This window comes from Somniosus microcephalus, chromosome 8, assembly GCF_052327205.1.
Source record: "Somniosus microcephalus isolate GS21.2 chromosome 8, FLI_Smic_1.0, whole genome shotgun sequence".
Lineage (NCBI taxonomy): Eukaryota > Metazoa > Chordata > Chondrichthyes > Squaliformes > Somniosidae > Somniosus > Somniosus microcephalus.
In genome coordinates, this window is record NC_140994.1 from 218544552 (window position 1) to 218563391 (window position 18840).

Genomic DNA, 18840 nt, shown 5'->3' on the forward strand with positions numbered 1-18840 from the left:
TGCGAAGGCGTGACGGTGCCGCCCTCCCTGCAGCTTTCCCCAAAAAACAAAACAGCTGCGAATAATGAAGAACGGGTCTAACAGGCGTCCCATGGCCGCCATGGCGATCGGCAACGCAGGCAAGTTGCTTTTCATTACCGACTCGATCTCTGGCCGTCGTTTTCTGTGCAACACCGGAGCGCAGTGCAGCATATTGCCAGCGTCCCCCCTCGATGTTCAGGCGGGAAGGCACGGCCTCACCCTTGAAGCGGCTAATGGCGGCACGATTCGGACTTTCGGCAGACGGCGGGTGGAGGTATGCTTCGTGGGGCAGCGGTTTCACTGGGAGTTTGTTACGGCCAAGGTTTCTCAACCCATTCTCGGTGCGGATTTCCTGTGCGCCAACAGCCTCCTGGTTGACGTGAAAAACCGGCGGTTGATCAACGCGGCAACCTTCCATTCCATTCCTTGTTACCGCAGTAACACTACGTCTCGCACCGTGGCCTGTGCTTTCCCAACTCCTGACGAGTTCGCCCGTCTGCTCGTGGAATTTCCCGACCTGACAAGACCCACGTTCTCCTCCACAGCCACAAAACACGGTGTGGAACATCACATCACCACCAACGGCCCCCCAGTCTACGCGCGCGCCCGGCACCTGGATCCTGGCAAGCTGGCGGTTGCAAAGGCGAAGTTCGCCACCATGGAACGTCTAGGGATTATTTGCTGGTCGAATAGTCCCTGGTTTTCACCCCTTCACATTGTTCCGAAGCCTGGCGGCGGAAGGCGACCATGCGGCGACTATCGACGCCTGAACGACGCCACCACTCCGGATCGGTACCGGATCCCCCACATCCAGGATTTCTCTGCCCATTTGGCAGGAAACAACTTCTTCTCCAAAGTCGACCTCGTCCGGGGCTATCACCAGGTTCCAGTGCACCCACAGGACGTCCAGAAGACCTCAGTCATCACCCCCTTCGGCCTCTTCGAATTTCTGCGCATGCCTTTTGGCTTAAAGAACGCCGCCCAGGCTTTCCAACGCCTGATGGATTCCGTGCTGCGGGACCTCAAGTTCATCTTCATCTATCTGGATGACATTTTGATCGCCAGCCCCAACAAAGAGGAACATCTTAAATAACAACAGAAAATGCTGGAAAAACTCAGCAGGTCAGGCAACATCCGTGGAGAGAAATTTGAGTTGACGTTTCGGGTTGGACCCTTCTTCAAAACTGGAAAGAAAAGAAACTAGATCGGAGGCAGGGCTGCGATCGGACAAAAGAATAAAAGAAACAAAAGAAGTAAAAGAGCTTAGAAGCTAGACGAGATGGTAATAGGCTGGGATTAGGTGTAAAGTGTACTGGCAGGGCAAAAGATAGCTGCCAGGTGTGAGAGAGAAACAAAAGGAAAGAGGGGGGGGAAAAGGAGTGGAACAATTACAAGAGAAAATGAAATGGGGGCCGAGCTTATGATCTGAAATTGTTGAACTCGATATTGAGTCCGGAAGGCTGCAGACTGCCTAATCGGAAGATGAGGTGCTGTTCCTCGAGGAACATCTTTGTCATCTACGCACCCTTTTTCGACGCCTCAGCCAACATGGCCTGATTATCAACCCGGCTAAGTGCCAGTTTGGCCTGCAACAGATTGATTTCCTGGGGCATCGCATCACCGCAGAGGGAGCGGTTCCTTTGCAAGCGAAGGTAGAGGCGGTGTCATCCTTTCCACGCCCGCAGAACATCAAGGCTCTGCAAGAGTTCCTAGGAATGGTAAACTTCTACCACCGTTTCGTGCCTAAAGCAGCACTGCTAATGCAGCCCCTGTTCGAGGCCCTCAAGGGCAGGACTGGAAAGGACCCAGTGGACTGGACAGATGGCATGGACCGAGCGTTCTCCAACACCAAAACCGCCCTCGCCAACGCGACCATGCTGGCCACCATCACCCTCACCACCGACGCGTCAGACTATGCAATTGGTGCCGTTCAGGAGCAGTGGGTGAACGGGACGTGGCAGCCGTTGGTGTTCTTCAGCCAACAACTTAGACGAAGCGAAAGATCCTATAACACTTTCGATCGGGCGTTGCTAGCTCTTTTTCTGGCCGTCCGCCATTTCCAGTTCCTGCTGGAAGGATGTCCTTTCACTGCTTTTGTGGACCATAAGCCACTCACCTTTGCCATGGCCAAGACCGCCGAACCATGGTCAGCCCGACAGCAACGTCAGCTGACTTACATATCCGAATTTACTACGGATATCCAGCACGTGGCCGGTAAGGACAACCTGGTGGCAGACTGCCTCTCCCACGCGACTGTCAATGCAGTCCATCTGAGTATCGACTACACCCTCATGGCAGTGGACCAAGTCTCAGACCCAGAGGTGCAGGCTTACCAAACCAACATCACTAGTCTCCAGTTGGCTGACGTCGTGTTCCATTTGGCAGGTACCACGCTGCTGTGCGACGTCGCCGTACGGGACCCTCGCCCGGTCGTGCCGGCTGCCTGGCGCCACAAGGTTTTTGACGCCATTCATGGGTTGTCGCACCCAGGAACGAAGGCATCTCAGAAGCTCATGTCAGCTAAATTCGTTTGGCATGGCATGCATAAGGACGTCCGTAACTGGGCCAACACCTGCGTCGTCTGTCAAAGGGCCAAGGTGCAGCGTCACATCAAGGCCCCATTGGCCACCTTCACGGTTCCAGAGCAGCGTTTCGAACACGTCAATGTGGACCTGGTAGGACCACTTCCACCTTCCCATGGTTTTTCTCACCTTCTGACCATGGTAGACCGCACCACCAGATGGCCTGAAGCGGTGCCCCTGTCATCCACTACTTCGGCGGATGTGGCCAGGGCGTTCATTTCTTCCTGGGTCGCCCGTTTTGGAGTGCCCACTGACATTTTTTCGGATCGAGGACCGCAGTTTTCCTCCGAGCTCTGGAATGTAGTGGCTCAGGGACTCGCCGTCAAATTGCACCGCACTACAGCCTACCACCCTCAGGCGAATGGCCTCTGTGAACGTTTTCACAGATCGCTGAAAGCATCCCTGAGGGCCAGCCTCCAGGACGCTGGATGGGTGGACAAGCTACCGTGGGTTCTGTTGGGCCTTCGCACGGCCCCCAAAGAAGACCTTCACTCTTCCTCTGCAGAGTTGGTTTACGGTCAGCCGCTGCGAGTCCCAGAAGATTTCCTGCCAACGCCGACGGAGCCATGGTCCACGTCAGGTCAGCTTCACAGTCATCAGGAGACAGCCAGATGTTTCGCGTCAGTCCCCACATCGGACCACGGGCTTCAGAGATCGCACATGCCCACAGAGCTAAAAAGGGCTAAATACGTTTTCATCCGCCACGATGCACACCGGGATCCGCTCAAGGCCCCGTATACTGGTCCTTTCCAGGTGTTAGAGGCAGGAGACAAAACCTTCAAGGTCGATGTCAGTGGTAAACCGGACCACATTTCAGTCGACCGTTTAAAGCCGGCACACTTGGACCTCGGCCGCCCCGTCAAGACAGCACAGCCGCCAAGACGAGGTCGGCCACCCATCGTCGTCACACCGGATAAAGTGCAATCGCCCGCTTGACCGCGAGCCGTCCCGCTGCCTCCGCTTCAGGAGTACAGGAGTCGTTCTGACAGGCTTGTCAGACCCCCTCACCGTTTGACTTTTTCCGTTAAAGAGAATTCTGGGGGGGCGCATGTGGCAGAGCCACTGAGGGACTTTGAGCAACTGTACATAATTCCCTTTAACGAGGTTTTACTCCAACCTAAGCCTGTACCAATCTGTTAGTGATTTCTGTGTTTGTACATACTGTTTTCATGCAAGGGGCGCGGTCCCTTTAAGACTGCGGCAAAGCACGGGTAAACGCGATGACGTCATGCCGCTAATCACGTGACCACCCAAGCGCAGGAGAAATGTGATGACGTCATGACGCCATCCACGGGACCGCCCTGGCAGTCCTCGTGCAGCCTCCGACCAGCAAAGACCTGTTTTCGTGGTTCTCCTGTACAAACTGTTTAAACTCGTTAGTTCTGCATTAAAACTCGTTCATTTGAACGCCTGAGTCGAACTCAGTTCTTAGATAGGAATTAGAGGTAATTCCTACAGAATAAAGATAGAAATGTCTCTGTGCAGTGTTTAATATCATTTGAGTCAGAAGAGACTTGGGGGGGAAAAATTCAGTTGGTTTGCGCCTTCCGTTAGCACCTTAAGAGGGCGCTAATGGGGCGCAAAGCAAGTAGCACCCATGTGCGGCAATGTTTGCGCTGCTCACAAAATTAACTAGACATTTTGCGGCGGCGCTAAACACTACCGCCACCATCTCCTGCGCCGGCAGATCGTGACGTCAGTCGAGTGTGCAACGCCCCGGTAGCACCCCGGACCGGATATTAAGTGGTGCTCCCTGTCTTACCGCCTGCCGCTAGCAACGATAGGTTGAGGGGAGAGTTTTGCAGTCAGGAAGGGACTGGGGGAGCAGTATTTAAAGGCGACCGCTTCCTGCCTTTTTTTGTTGGTGACATTTTTGCACCACACATTCTGAGAGAGAGAGAGAGACTTCTGGAGAGATTCAACGCTGTGTGAAGGAATTTTGGGTACTGAGCAGCACTTTGCAGGTTCATTTTGATTTGCCCTTCCTTGTATTGATTTAGAAGAGACTGTGGGGGCTGCACTCTGAGCTCTTTCCCTGGGTCTCTCCATTGTTCTTTCCAGCAGATTTGATGTACAGGTCTCTCCAAGCCGAGATTCAAGGCTGCAATGAGCAGGATGTGGATGGAGAGCAAGATCAACCCTCCCCTTTAAGAACTGGCCAGCGCCATTGTGTCTGTGTTCCCTTGCTGACTGGCTGCAATCACAATTCACAATCAATCAATGACTGCAGACATGTGTCCAAATTTTGTTCTAGAGCATGATTTATGTTTAAAGAGAAGTAAATACTAGTTTATAACTTGCACCATGTCTAAGATAATCCCTAAACTTCCTCCCAAAATATTTATAGTTTTTTGTATAAGTTGATGGGCATAATTATCATAATTCTATTCACCAAAATGCTCACCTTCATGTCATTATCCACAAATAAAATCTTTCCTGTTCTTTCTCATCTCAGCCAGAATATTTCTGTCCACTGTTACTCCATTTCTCTAATATTGTGCTATTTAAATGATAACTATCTCTCTCAACTTCAGTCCTGACTCCCAGCGCTGATTGTAAATCTCTTCTCTCTGTATCATTATTTAAAAAGAGAGGGGAAGCGGAGCATTTAAAAGGAATGGTAGCAGCAGAGCCCGTCATTTAAAAAGTGCGACAGCAAAACAAACTCGGGGAAAATCTGAAAAAGTGACATCATAGTCAGCGCAGAGGGAGGAGCAACGGAGCCCGAGGAATTCAAGCTAAGTGTTTAATTTAAACTTTATCAAATTTTATCAACTTCAAATAAATAGTTAAATAGGTCAATAAAGAAATAATCAGAGTAGCTAATTACTAATTAATTTGAAATCAAGCTAAATCCATCTACTAAATATAGCCTAGGCCCCAAGTGATTCTATTAGTTCTTGCAATAAATTACTGCTAGCAATCAATCAATAATAAATAAACATTGGTATAGCAGTACAGGCAGTGTGTCGGGACTGCCGTGTGTGGGATTTTGTGGACTGTGAGACTGTCCCGGAGGAGTAAACCTGTAGGAAAGGTCTCTGTCTCGAGACATTCCAGCTGAGAGTCGTTGAGCTGGAGTGTGAGTTGGAGACACTCCGACACAGAGGTGGGGTGGGGGGGAGGAATATCTGGATAATTTTCTCCAGAGTACAGTCAGAGGAAAGCACGGGTGCAGGGCGGGGAAAATGTGACACTCAGCAAGGTGGGCAAAACCTGGGGCGGTAGAGAAGGAGGTCCCACAGACAATGGTCCTATCCAACAGGTACAATGTACTTGCTACCTGTGAGGATAAGGATGAAGGGTGAAGGAAGGAAGGCCAGAATGCTAACCATGACACCGTGGAGCAGGAAGCATTCCAAGGGGAGGAGGAGCAGAATGGAACTGTTGTAGTCATAGGGGATTTGATAATTAGGGTGAAAGCATCCACTGCAGTCAGGACTGAGAGTCCAGCAGAGAGTGTTGCCTAGCTGGTGCAAAGGTAAAGGATTTCTCGGAGCAATTGGAGAGGAAGTTGTCAAGGGAGGGGCAAGATCCAGTGGTCTTGGTCCTTGTCATGACTAATGACATAAGAAAAAACATGGATGAGGTCCTGCTAAGGGAGTATCAGGAGCTAGGAGAGAAATTAAAAAGCAGGGCTTTGAGGGCAATGATCTCGGGATTTTACCCAAGCCACATTCAAATTGCCATAGGGACAGATCAGGAAAGTAAATGTGTGGCTGAAGGATTGGTGTCGGAAAGAGGGTCTCCATTACATGGGACACTGGCACCAGTACTGAGACAGGAAGGAGCTGTACCATCATAGAATCATCAAAATTTACAGCACAGAAGGAGGCCATTCGGCCCATCTTGTCCGACAAAGAGCTATCCACCCTAATCCCACTTTCCAGCACTTGGTCCGTAGCCTTGTAGGTTATGGCTCTTCAAGTGCATATCCAAGTACTTTTTAAATGTGATGAGTGTTTCTGCCTCTACCACCCTTTCAGGCAGTGAGTTCCAGACCCCCACCACTCTCTGGGTGAAAAATTTCTCCTCAAATCCCCTCTAAACCTCTGACCAATTACATTAAATCTACACCCCCTGTTTATTGACCCTTCTGCTCAGGGAAATAAGTCCTTTCTATCCACTCTATCTAGGCCCCTCATAATTTTATACACCTCAATAAGGTCTCCCCTCAGCCTCCTCTGTTCCAAAGAAAACAAACCCAGCCTATCCAATCTTTCCTCATAGCTAAAATTCCCCAGTCCTGGCAACATCCTCGTAAATCTCCTCTGTACCCCCTCTAGTGCAATGTAATGTGGTGACCAGAACTGCATGCAGTATTCTAGACGTGGAGTAACTAGTGTTTTATACAGTTCAAGCATAACCTCCCTGCTCTTATAGTCTATGCCTCAGCTAATAAAGGCAAGTATCCCATATGCCGTCTTAACCACCTTATCTACCTGTTCTGCTACCTTCAGGGATCTGTGGACGTGAACTCCAAGGTCCCTCTGATCTTCTGCACTTCTCAGTGTCCTACCATTTATAGTGTGTTCCCTTGCCTTGTTAGCCCGCCCCAAATGCATTACTTCACACTTCTCCAGATTGAATTCCATTTGCCACTGTTCTTCCCACCAGACCAGTCCATTGATATCTTCCTGCAGTCTGCAGCTTTCTTCTTCATTATCAACCACACAGCCAATTTTAGTTTCATCTGCAAACTTCTCAATCATACATCCTTATATTCAAGTACAAATCATTGATTTATACCACAAAAAGCAAAGGACCCAGTACTGAGCCCTGCAGAACCCCAGTCACAAAAACACCCTTCAACCATTACCCTTTGTTTCCTGCCTCTGAGCCAATTTTGGATTCAACTTGCCACTTTGCCTTGGATCCCATGGGCTTTTACTTTCTTGACCAGTCTGCCATGCGGGACCTTATCAAAAACCTTGCTAAAATTCATATGCACTACATCAAATGCACTACCCTCATCAACTCTCCTTGTTACCGCCTCAAAATATTCAATCAAGTTAGTCAGACATGACCTTCCTGTAACAAATCCATGCTGGCTGTCTTTGATTAATCCGTGACTTTCTAAATGAAGATTTATCCTGTCCCTCAAAATTTTTTCCAATAATTTTCCCACCACTGAGGTTAGGTTGACTAGCCTGTAATTACTCGGTCTATCCCTTTCTCCCATTTTAAACAATGGTACCACATTAGCAGTCCTCCAGTCCTCTGGCACCATGCCTGTAGCCAGAGAGGATTGGAAAATGATGGTCAGAGCCTTTGCTATTTCCTCTCTTACTTCTCATAACAATCTGGGATACATTTCATCCGGGCCTGGGGATTTATCCACTTTCAAAGATGCAAAACCCCTTAATACTTCCTCTTCGACTATGTTACCACTGGGATGGGTTGCACCTGGTCCTAACTGAAAGGAGAAATAGGGTTCTAAAAAGGACTTTAATGTGGGGGAGTGGGGTGGTACTCGGGAAGAAATAAAAATAAAAATAAAAATAATCTCAAGATGAGAAAAAGGGATGAGAGCAAAGCCCAGATCATAAATAGTGTCAATGTTAATAGAAATCAATTAGGTTCAGAAACAAATTCAGAAAATAATAACAAAAGAATGGATAAAAATACAACAGGAGTGATGAAAAACAGTGTGTGATAATTAAAAACGGAGAAAAACAGCAGCAGGACAAAAGGGCACGGTAGGGTCTGTTGCCCAAATAAGAGCCACACAAAGGCTTGTAGCATAAGAGATAAAACAATTGAATTAGAAGCGCAAATCCAACTTAAAGGGCGCGACGTAGTGGCCATCACTGAGACCTGGCCATCACCGAGACCTGGCCATCACCGAGACCTGGCCATCACCGAGACCTGGCCATCACCGAGTCCTGGCCATCACTGAGACCTGGCCATCACCGAGACCTGGCCATCACTGAGACCTGGCCATCACCGAGACCTGGCCATCACCGAGACCTGGCCATCACCGAGACCTGGCCATCACCGAGTCCTGGCCATCACTGAGACCTGGCCATCACCGAGACCTGGCCATCACCGAGACCTGGCCATCACCGAGACCTGGCCATCACTGAGACCTGGCCATCACCGAGACCTGGCTTAAAGCTGGGCTTAACTGGGAGATAGATATTCCTGGTTATAAGGCCTTTAGAAAGGACAGGGAATTTGGAAACGGTGGAGGAGCAACAATATTGATAAAGGACACTATTACAGCATTAGGAGGAGGGGAAATCAATAAGGGTGAGCAGGCAGTAGAAACTCTCCGGGCAGATTTGAGGAATATAAAAAGATGTAAGACTTTGGTGGGAGTTATTTACAGGCCTCCTGATAACATAACTATACTGGAGCTAAAAGTGTTAAATGAAGAGGACAGGTTGCATCGACTAGGCTTGTTTTCCTTGAGTACAGGAGATTAAGGGGTGATCTAATTGAGGTGTTTAAGATGATTAAATAATTTGATAGGATAGGTAGAGAGAAACTATTTCCTCTGGTGGGAGAGTCCAGAACAAGGAGACATAACCTAACAATTGGAGTTAGGCAGGTTAGTGGTGATGTCAGGAAGCACCTCTTCACACAAAGGGTAGTGGAAATCTGGAACTCTCTCCCACAAGAAGCTGTTGAGGCTAGGGCAATTGAAAACTTCAAAACTGAGATTGATCATTTTTGTTAGGCAAGGATATTAAGGGATATGGAACCAAGGCAGCTAAATGGAGTTAAGATGCAGATCAGCCATTATCTAATTGAATGGTGGAACAGGCTTGAGGAGCTGAGTGACCTATTGCTGTTCCTATGTTCCTAACCTGATGATCTATTTCTAATTTTATACCAACAGTGGGAGTTTGGACTGAAGCTGGAGGAATGGAGCAGAAGTAACAGTTGACAGCAATAGCAAACAGCATTAACTGAAGGAATTGCACTGGCCTGGTGCTGCTGTTTGTTTTATTGTCTTTAGCAAAATGGCTCTGCCAGGTGGAAAATAGCCACAGAATAAACAGGCAATGAGATGTAAGTTAGCAAAATAAGTTCCAAACTGTTCGTCTAAGACTTTGTAAAAAGTCTAGTAAATTTGTTTTGTTAAAATATATTGCTAAGTATATTTTAACAGGAGAAACTGTTAGTGTGTGACGTAAACTGGAACAAAATGATGAGTGTCCATTTCTCCATTGTTGCAGATCTGTGGCCAGAACTGGGTCAAATTTCCTCCTCTTTAATGACCACCATATTGTTTTCTCCAGTTGTTACATTTTTATTATTAAAATTGTAGCGATTGCTGCAAGTACCTTTGAACCTGCAATTGAATAAAAACAGCACTGTCATAAAGAATGCACATTAGCTGAAACTTTCCCGTTATGTTTCACTGGGTAGATAGAGTCGCTTATTTCATATCAGTAAGTCTAAAAGGTTGAGTGTCAGGCAGTGTGACAATGGAGTTTGCTATTGCACTAATTCATTACTGTGCCACAGATTGCTAGGAGGTGGGTTGCCCACATATGGGAGTTTCACAAATTCTCCCACACAGTCCTGGGGAGGTTCCAAGGAAATACCAGACAGATCGCTGTTGTATCTATGCTTTAATGCTTTCAATCAAGCATGTAGATACGTCGAATTAAATCAGAGTCAGGCAGACAGGCTTCTAACTGTGATCTTTACTTTATTGGTAAAATGGCTGACTGCAGCTTTCCCGGGTAATTCCCATAATGCAATGCACATTACATTACCGTATTAACTGGTGTTAAACTCGCACATTACATTACCGTATTGACTGGTGTCAAACTCGCAATCAATACACGACATCCCCTTTTCCTTGGAAACAAACTTGCAGTTTACAAACAGTTGCTTACAATAACACTGCATAACTTATTTGGTTTATAAACTTTTTACAAACTTGTGTCTTACCACACCACTAAATAATTCTCAGGTTTAAACATTTAACATCACCCATGCAGTTCTCGCACAGTTTATGTTGTGACATAATCAGACAGTCTTTGGGGTTTTCTTTTAACCCTTTGAGGTCTGGCTGTATTGGGTATGTCTGACATGTTGGTGTCAGTGGGTATTGCCTGTGTCACAGTGGTAATTGTGTCAGGGTCTACTATACTGTCCTCAGTCCCTTGTGTTTCCTCCTGCTCATGGAGTGTCTCCTTTGGTCCATTGGTTCTGTATTTCTTCACAAACGTAGTGTTTCTCGAGTAGCGTGCTCCTTCTGGAGATTCCACTACTACTTGACTCCCTGTTTTACTCAAAACTTTGTGCGGTGTGGCATTAAAAGGAGTGGTGAACTTGTCCACTTTGTCCTGCCGTACCAGCACTGTGTCGCCAACTTCCACCTCTGAGTATTGTGTTCTCCGCTGTTCATCTGCGTACAGTTTGGACTTGCCTTTTTGTTCTGCGTCCCGGTCTCATACTTCCATGTCTGCGCGCGACTCTGTGATGTCTGGCAGCTTTCCTCTCATTTTCCGTTTAAAGAGCAGCTCTGCCGGGCTCTTTCCTGTCGTGGCATGGTCAATGCTCCTGTACAGAGTCACATATTTTCTAAGTTCACGTTTCCAATCCAGTCCTTCTGACTGAGCAATTCTGATTCTCTTCATCAGCGATGCATTCTGGCGCTCAACTTGTCCGTTAGCCTGAGCCCATTTTGCTGTCGTTTTCAGGTGTTTGATCCCGTTGTTTTCACAGTATTCTTTGAATAATTCAGATCTGAATTGGGGACCATTATCAGATTTGCAGGTGATTGGCAAACCATGACGGCTGAAGATTGACTCTAAACTATCAATAACCTTCTCTGTTGTTGTGGAGGTCATGATGTCATATTCATAGTAGCGACTATAATAATCAACTACCACAAGAATGGAGTGGTTGGATGGCAAGGGTACCAGTAAGTCTATAGCTACATCATGCCAGGGGCCCTCCGGTAATGGTGTTGGTCTCAACGGTTCAGGTGGGTCGGGTCTGGCTACTATTTGACAGCCGTGGCACGCTTTACAGTGTTTTTCAGCTGCCTTGTTCATGCCAGGCCACCAAACCTTGGTTCTGAGATGTTGCTTTGTTCCAACTATTCCCAAGTGTCCTTCATGTGCTAACACCAGGGCTCGTGCGTGTAACACTGTGGGTAGCATGATGCGTGTTCCCCGAAGAACTAGGTACCCCACTATGCACAGCTTGTTTGCAATTGTTGCATAAGCTTTACAGTTCTCAAAATATCCGTTTGTGATTGCCTTCCGTACCTCAATCAGCTCTGGGTCGGTAGCAGAGGCTTCCTCCACCTCTCTAGTAGTGAGTGCTTTAGGTGTCGCACTCACAGCTACAAATCTCACATATTCATCTGAGCCATGAGAATGTCTCTCCTGTTTTGCTGTCTCCCCCAGCAATTGTGACAGTGGGTCTGCAATGTTTTGCTTGCCTGGAATGTGTATCACCTTAAAATCGTACGGCTGTAATCTAAGTATCCATCTCTCTATATGGGCACAGGGTTTAGAGTGTGGGCCGTATATCACTTGTAATGGCTTATGGTCAGTTACCAAGTTAAATTTTCGGCCATACACATATGGATGCAGCCTCTCACAAGCCCATACAAGAGCTAAGGCCTCTCTCTCTGTTTGAGAGTATTTCCTCTCACAGTCTGTTAAACTACGACTTACATAGCATATTGGCACCTCTTGTCCCTATTGGTCCTGAACTAGTACTGCGCCTAAACCTACAGGACTGGCATCTGCTATCACCTTGGTTGGTGCGTCCTTATCAAAATATGCTAAAGTGCCGGCTCTGGCCAACTCTTCCTTGAGTGCACTGAATGATTGTCTCTGTTGTGATCCAAATTTAAATGGTGTGTCTTTTCTCATCAGGCGTCGCAGTGGCTCTGATAGCGTTGCAAACTGCGGGATGAATCTGCTACTGTACCCAACGAGTCCCAAGAAACTCCTCACCTCTGTAGCATTCTCTGGTTCCCGAGCTTCTGCCACCGCTCGCACTCTCTCTGCTGTTGGTCCGATGCCCTTTTCAGACAACAGGATTCCCATGAAAATCAATCGGTCCATGTTGAATTGGCACTTCTCTGAGTTTAGTGTCAGTCCACTTTCCATTAGTCTGGTCATGACAGCGTGCAGGCGTCTGTCGTGCGTTTCCTGGTCGTGTGCATGCACGATAATGTCGTCTGAGATGTTTTCAACACCCTCTATTCCAGCTAAGACATTAGCTATCTCGTGGTGATATTGCTCACTAGCTGAAGATACACTGAATATCAGCCTCTTGTACCTGTATACTCCGTTATGTACTGCAAACGTTGTGATTTCTCGTGACTCAGGGGTCAGTTCTAGCTGGTGATAACCCCATTTCAGGTCTAGCTTACTAAACACCGTCGAGCCATTCCTACCTTGGAGTATCTCATCAACGGTGGGGATTGGATATCGTTCCCTCACTATTGCCTGGTTTGCTCGTCTCATGTCTAGGCATAACCTTACATCCTTATCGGCTTTTGGTACAATAACCACAGGATTTACCCATGGGGTGGGACCAGTTACAGGTTCGATAATGTCCATGTCCCTCAATTGTTTTATTTTGGCTTCTACTGCCCCCCTTAAGTTGAATGGTATGCGCCTGAGTGGCTGGGCCACAGGCTTCACTTGTGGGTCGATATACAAACTGATCTGTTTTGTGTTCAGCCTTCCTACTCCCTGGAACACCTTTGGATACCGCTGTTCTAGTAGCTGTCTTACATCTACCACAGCTGAGACATCTGCGCCTATTTTTAAAACTCCCAGTTTCATGGCTGTCTCCCTTCCTAGCAACGGCTCTCCATGGCCTTTAACCACAATGAACTCCACCTGCTCAGTTCTCTTACCTATTGTAATCCCACATGTGAATATACCTTTAACTGACAGTGGTCGGCTAGAAGCATAAGAGAATAACTTTCTCTCTGTCTTAGGGACATGTGACTGACACTGAATGTGTTCTGACTTTAATCCTTCCCATGTAGTCGCATCTATCACATTATTAGTTGCACCCGAATCAATTAACATTCTCAGGTTTACTCCCCCCACACAAAAGGTAAGTCTCTCTGTCACGTTATTTCCAGTAACAGCAAATGCACAGTTATTTTGTTCCTCTACATTGTTCACACTGTGTTTCTTTGTACCCTTTGTGTGGCATACTTTGGAGAAATGATCCTTTCCCTTGCACTTATGACACATTTGTCCACGTGCTGGGCATTTTGGATCTCTGCCCATGTGGTCTGTGTGTCCACATCTGTAACATTTCCTTTCGTTCCTATCGCCATTTCCCTTTGGTTTCTCTGTCGAGCTTTTCGCATAACACCCTCTTTTCTGTGTAACACGACGAACAGTATCTGTCTCCGCCTTCTCTGTACATGACATGGCTGACATCTGCTCCTCGACATTTTCACATTGTGAGGCCAATTGTAACGTGCGGGTGAGCGTTAGATCATACCCTTCCTCTAGCAATTTCCTCCGCACATAGGCTGACGTGCACCTACTCAGGATAGCGTTTCTTATTTGATTATCCGCATCCCCCCCACAAAAGCACAGTCTTTAGCAACCTGCCGCAAGCGAGTAGCAAATTGTTGCACAGTCTCACCTGCCTTCTGGGACAACTTATGAAAAGTCTGTCTAGCAAATGCTGCATTGACCTGGGGCACGAAGTAGTGATTCAAAGCACTAACCGCCGCCATGTAGTCTGCTGGCTCTCCTGTGTCCAGTAGAGTCGAAAAGATATCCTGGACATCTGGTCCTGCTAGGTGTAGAAGTAGAGCTCTTCTCCTCTGCTTTGTGGCAGCTGTAGAGGTATCGTTGATAATGAGTCCTTTGCCGTCGGCATAAAGCTCAAAAGACGTTAACCACCTCGTCCATCTTGGACCCAACGAGGCTGGCTCGGCGAAACATGCAAAATTTTGAATGCCGGTCTTCTCCATCCTAGCTAACTAAAACTTGGGCAACTACCTTTTTAAAAAGATTCTGTCCGTTATCCTCGTCGTCAATGTTGTATCTATGCTTTAATGCGTTCAATCAAGCATGTAGATACGTCGAATTAAATCAGAGTCAGGCAGACAGGCTTCTAACTGTGATCTTTACTTTATTGTTAAAATGGCTGACTGCAGCTTTCCCGGGTAATTCCCATAATGCAATGCACATTACATTACCGTATTAACTGGTGTTAAACTCGCACATTACATTACCGTATTGACTGGTGTCAAACTCGCAATCAATACACGACAATCGCTACGGGGAAAATCTTTAAATAATCTAGTTTTTTGCATCGTGTAGTTGTGGTACTGAAAACTGTTGTCAACAAATGCCCAAGAAGCTTAACTTTTACTGAGTCTATTCAGCAATGAGGATCTTGGCGAATTCAGTTTTTCAGCAATCAAACACAACAACTTACATTTATATAGTGCCTTTAACGTAGAGAAAATTCCACGGTGCTTTGGTTCAATAGTGCTGCCAGGAATTAATAAAACCATGCTGGGTTGGCAGGGAAGATGGTAACGCAGACTTTGTACCTCTGTGGCCTGCACCTTTCAATCAAGCTCAGGCTGATAGAAAAAATCAATCTCAACTCAGTGAGCAGGGGCACAAGCACAAACTATCCACATTCACCACTAAAAAGAGAAAAAGCTGGAAAAACTCAGCAGGCCGTGCAACATCTGTGGAAAGAGAAACAGAGTTAACGTTTCAGGTCGAAACCCTTCTTCAGAACTGAGAAAAAATGCAGGAAATGAAACAGATGAAAATGCAAGTTGGGGGCTGGGAAATGGGGGAGGGGATGAAAGAACAAAAGCGAAGGTTTGTGAGAAGTAAAGAGACATTAAGAGATATTCAAGGCGAGATGAGATGGTAATAGGACAGATTAACAAACAAAAGATGGCTCTAGATGAAGTGTGAAATGCGCTGGCAGAATGAAAGACAGCTGCTGCCACGTGGGAGAGGAAAAAAAAGAGAAAAGACACAAACCAAAAGTGTGGATAAAAAATATATAAATATGATAGGGGCCGAGGTTATGATCAGAAATTGTTGAACTCGATATTGAGTCCGAAAGGCTGTAAAATGCCTAATCGGAAGATGAGGTGCTGTTCCTCGAGCTTACGCTGAGCTTCCGTGGAACAATGCAAGAGCCCGAGGACGGTGAGGTCTGAGTGGGAATGGGGCGGTGAATTAAAATGACAGGTGACCGGGAGTTAGGGGTCCCCCTTACAGACTGAACGGAGGTGTTCCGCAAAGCAGTCACCCAATCTGCGTTTGGCCTCCCCAATGTAGAGGAGACCACATCGTGAGCAGCGAATACAGTATACTAGATTGCAAGAAGTACAAGTAAAACGCTGTTTGACATGGAAGGGGTATTTGGAGCCCTGGACAGTGGGAAGGGGGAGGTATAAGGGCAGGTGTTGCAACTCCTGCACTTGCACGGGAAGGTGCCGGGCAAAGGGGAAGGGGTGCTGAGGGTGATAGAGGAGTGGACTAGGGTGTCTCGGAGGGAGCGGTCCCTACGGAATGCTGAAAGGGGAGGTGAGGGGAAGATGCATTTGGTGGTGGGATCACATTGGAGGTGACGGAAATGGCAGAGGATGATGCGTTGAATGTGGAGGCTGGTGGGGTGGAAGGTCAGGACAAGGGGAACTCTATCGTGGTTCCAGGAGGGAGGGACAGGGGTGAGGGCAGACGTGCAGGAGATAGAACAGACGCAGTTGAGGGCTGTGTCAACCACGGTAGAGGGGAATCCTCGGTTGAGGAAAAAGGAAGACATCTCGGAAGCACTGGTATGGAAGGTGGCATCGTCGGAGCAGATGCGGCGGAGATGGAGAAACTGGGAGAATGGAATAGAGTCCTTACAAGAGGCGGGGTGGGAGGAAGTGTAGTCCAGGTAGCTGTGGGAGTCAGTGGGCTTGTAGTGAATGTTGGTCAATAACCTATCCCCAGAGATGGAGGTGGAGAAGTCGAGGAAGGGAAGGGAAGAGTTGGAGATGGACCATGTGAAGGTGAGGGAAGGGTGGAAATTGGAGGCAACGTGAATGAAATTGTCTAGTTCAGGGCGAGAGCAGGAGACGGCACCGATACAGTCATCAATGTACCAGAAAAAGAGGTGAGGGAGGGGACCCGAGTAGTGGACTCAATATCGAGTTCAACAATTTCAGATCATAACCTCGGCCCCTATCATATTTATATATTTTTTATCCACACTTTTGGTTTGTGCCTTCTCTTTTTTCTCTTCCACGTGGCAGCTGTCTTTCATTCTGCTAGCGCATTTCACACTTCATCTAGAGCCATCTTTTGTTTCTTAATCTGTCCTATTACCATCTCGTCTCGCCTTGAATATCACTTAATGTCTCATAACTTCTCACAAACCTTCCCTTTTGTTCTTTCATCCCCTCCCCCATTTCCCAGCCCCCAACTTGCTTTTTCATCTGTTTCATTTCCTGCTTTTTTTCTCAGTTCTGAAGAAGGGTTTCGACCTGAAACGTTAACTCTGTTTCTCTCTCCACGGATGTTGCCTGGCCTGACGATGTTTTTTCAGCTTTTTCTGTTGTTATTTCAGATTTCCAGCATCCGCAGTATTTTGCTATCACATTCACCACTAAATGGGCAGGCGAGTAGAAAATGGAAATATCACACTGGTATAAGTGCGAGGCTTATTTTCGTTGTTAGAACTGTCGATGTGTTTTGGAAGCAGTACTGAGGGAACTCCAGATAGCCACTAGTTCCTGCTATGATATATAATGCCCATTGTTCTGCAGGTAGATCCGTTGTCAGTTGTGGCATTGAGAGCTACAGATCGGGAGATCCTTGGTTCACTACCAGATCTGTGCTGAGTTAGATAATGTGAAACATTGGTGGAGGTGTTGCCATTAGCCTCAGTGCTCCCTGGTTTGACAGGGAGGAACCCAGGGTTCTTGGTCCTGATTGCTACACAGTGATCTCTATGGGAAAGTGTAGATGTGGTTGTTGAATAAGAAACAACAGCTAAATACCCCATCATCACTCACCACCCTGACTCGCACATGGAAAAAAGCCACTTAGCTCTGATACTAAGGTTGACATGTGGTAAAATCATACTCTATCAGAAGTTACAAGGAGATTGGTCTCATAGAAGCTCATCTCTTATGTGAGATGCATCTCCTGCCCTCTTGATGATCTCCTCACTCTACTCCTACCAACTACAGGAAACTTTGGTTTATCCGGAGGTTAACTGTCCGGAATGCTCGATCCACCAGCAAAATTCAGGAATCGGTTCAGTAAGTTTTTTTTCTTTTTGTTGCTTTTTTTTCACCAGTCAGGCTCTGCAAGGTCTAGCTAAAGCTGTTGCTTAGCTACAGAGACGCTTGCAAGCTACGGCCGACTGTTTAGAAGCTGTTGCTAAGCAACAGGGTTTGTTGCTAGATACGGAGCTCAAAAGCTCCGTATGTTTTAACATTAGCGCTGGTTTGTCCGGCAGTTTTGATGGGACGGCAACAGCTCGGTCCCGTCGGTGCCGGATATCACAACGTTTCCTGTGCCTTTCCTAGCTCCAATGCTCAGATATTGTAATATCTCACTCCGTTCACACACTGCCTCAAAACCAGCATCATCACTCAGCCTTGACCTTTCTGTCCTCCTCAACCTCTACTCAATTTCTGACCTAATCACCTTGTCCAAGCTCCTCGAATGTGTCGTCCTCTCCCATTAATATGGGTTACCTTTCCCACAGTTCCCTATTTGATTCCTTTCTGCATGTTTTCTGTGCAGCCCACAGCACCGAGATCGACTTGGTAAAAGGCACTGCTTCTGTGGTTGTGATCATAGGGCATTATCCTTCCTTGTACTCCTTGACCTCACTGCAGCATTTGACATGATGGAACATGCCATCTCCATTACTGTCTTCTCTCCACGGCCCACCTCCAGGTTCCTGCTCCAGCGATTGCACTCCTACCTGTCCCAACACAATCAATGCATCTTCAACAATGGCTTCTCCTCCAGTTGTCATGCAGGCATCTCGGGAATTCCCTGAAGATCCATTATTGGCCCTCTCTTCTTCCTCATCTGCAAGCTTCCTCTGGGTGATATCATCCATAACATGGAATTAGCTTCCACGTGTATACTGATGACACCCAGCTTTACTTTTCTACCACTTCTTGTAACTCCATGACCTCTGCATTATGCTGTCACCGAAACTCCTAGCCACAATTTGGTCTCCTCTAGAATCAACTTTTCCAAAGCCCTCTTTGCCAGCCTCCCATCCTGCA

At 47.1% G+C, this 18840-nt stretch overlaps 1 protein-coding gene across 1 annotated transcript in view; it reads right to left on the reverse strand.

The window, feature by feature from the left end:
- Nucleotides 1-9528: 9528 nt before the first annotated feature.
- The window catches only part of LOC147114107 (organic cation/carnitine transporter 2-like), a 317180-nt gene continuing 307868 nt past the window's right edge, over nt 9529-18840 (reverse strand). Inside the window, exon 10 of the mRNA XM_085995727.1 lies at nt 9529-9903. Within this exon, the coding sequence (XP_085851853.1) occupies nt 9807-9903 (97 nt within the window). The 3' untranslated portion in view covers nt 9529-9806. The remainder of the gene's footprint in view (nt 9904-18840) is intronic.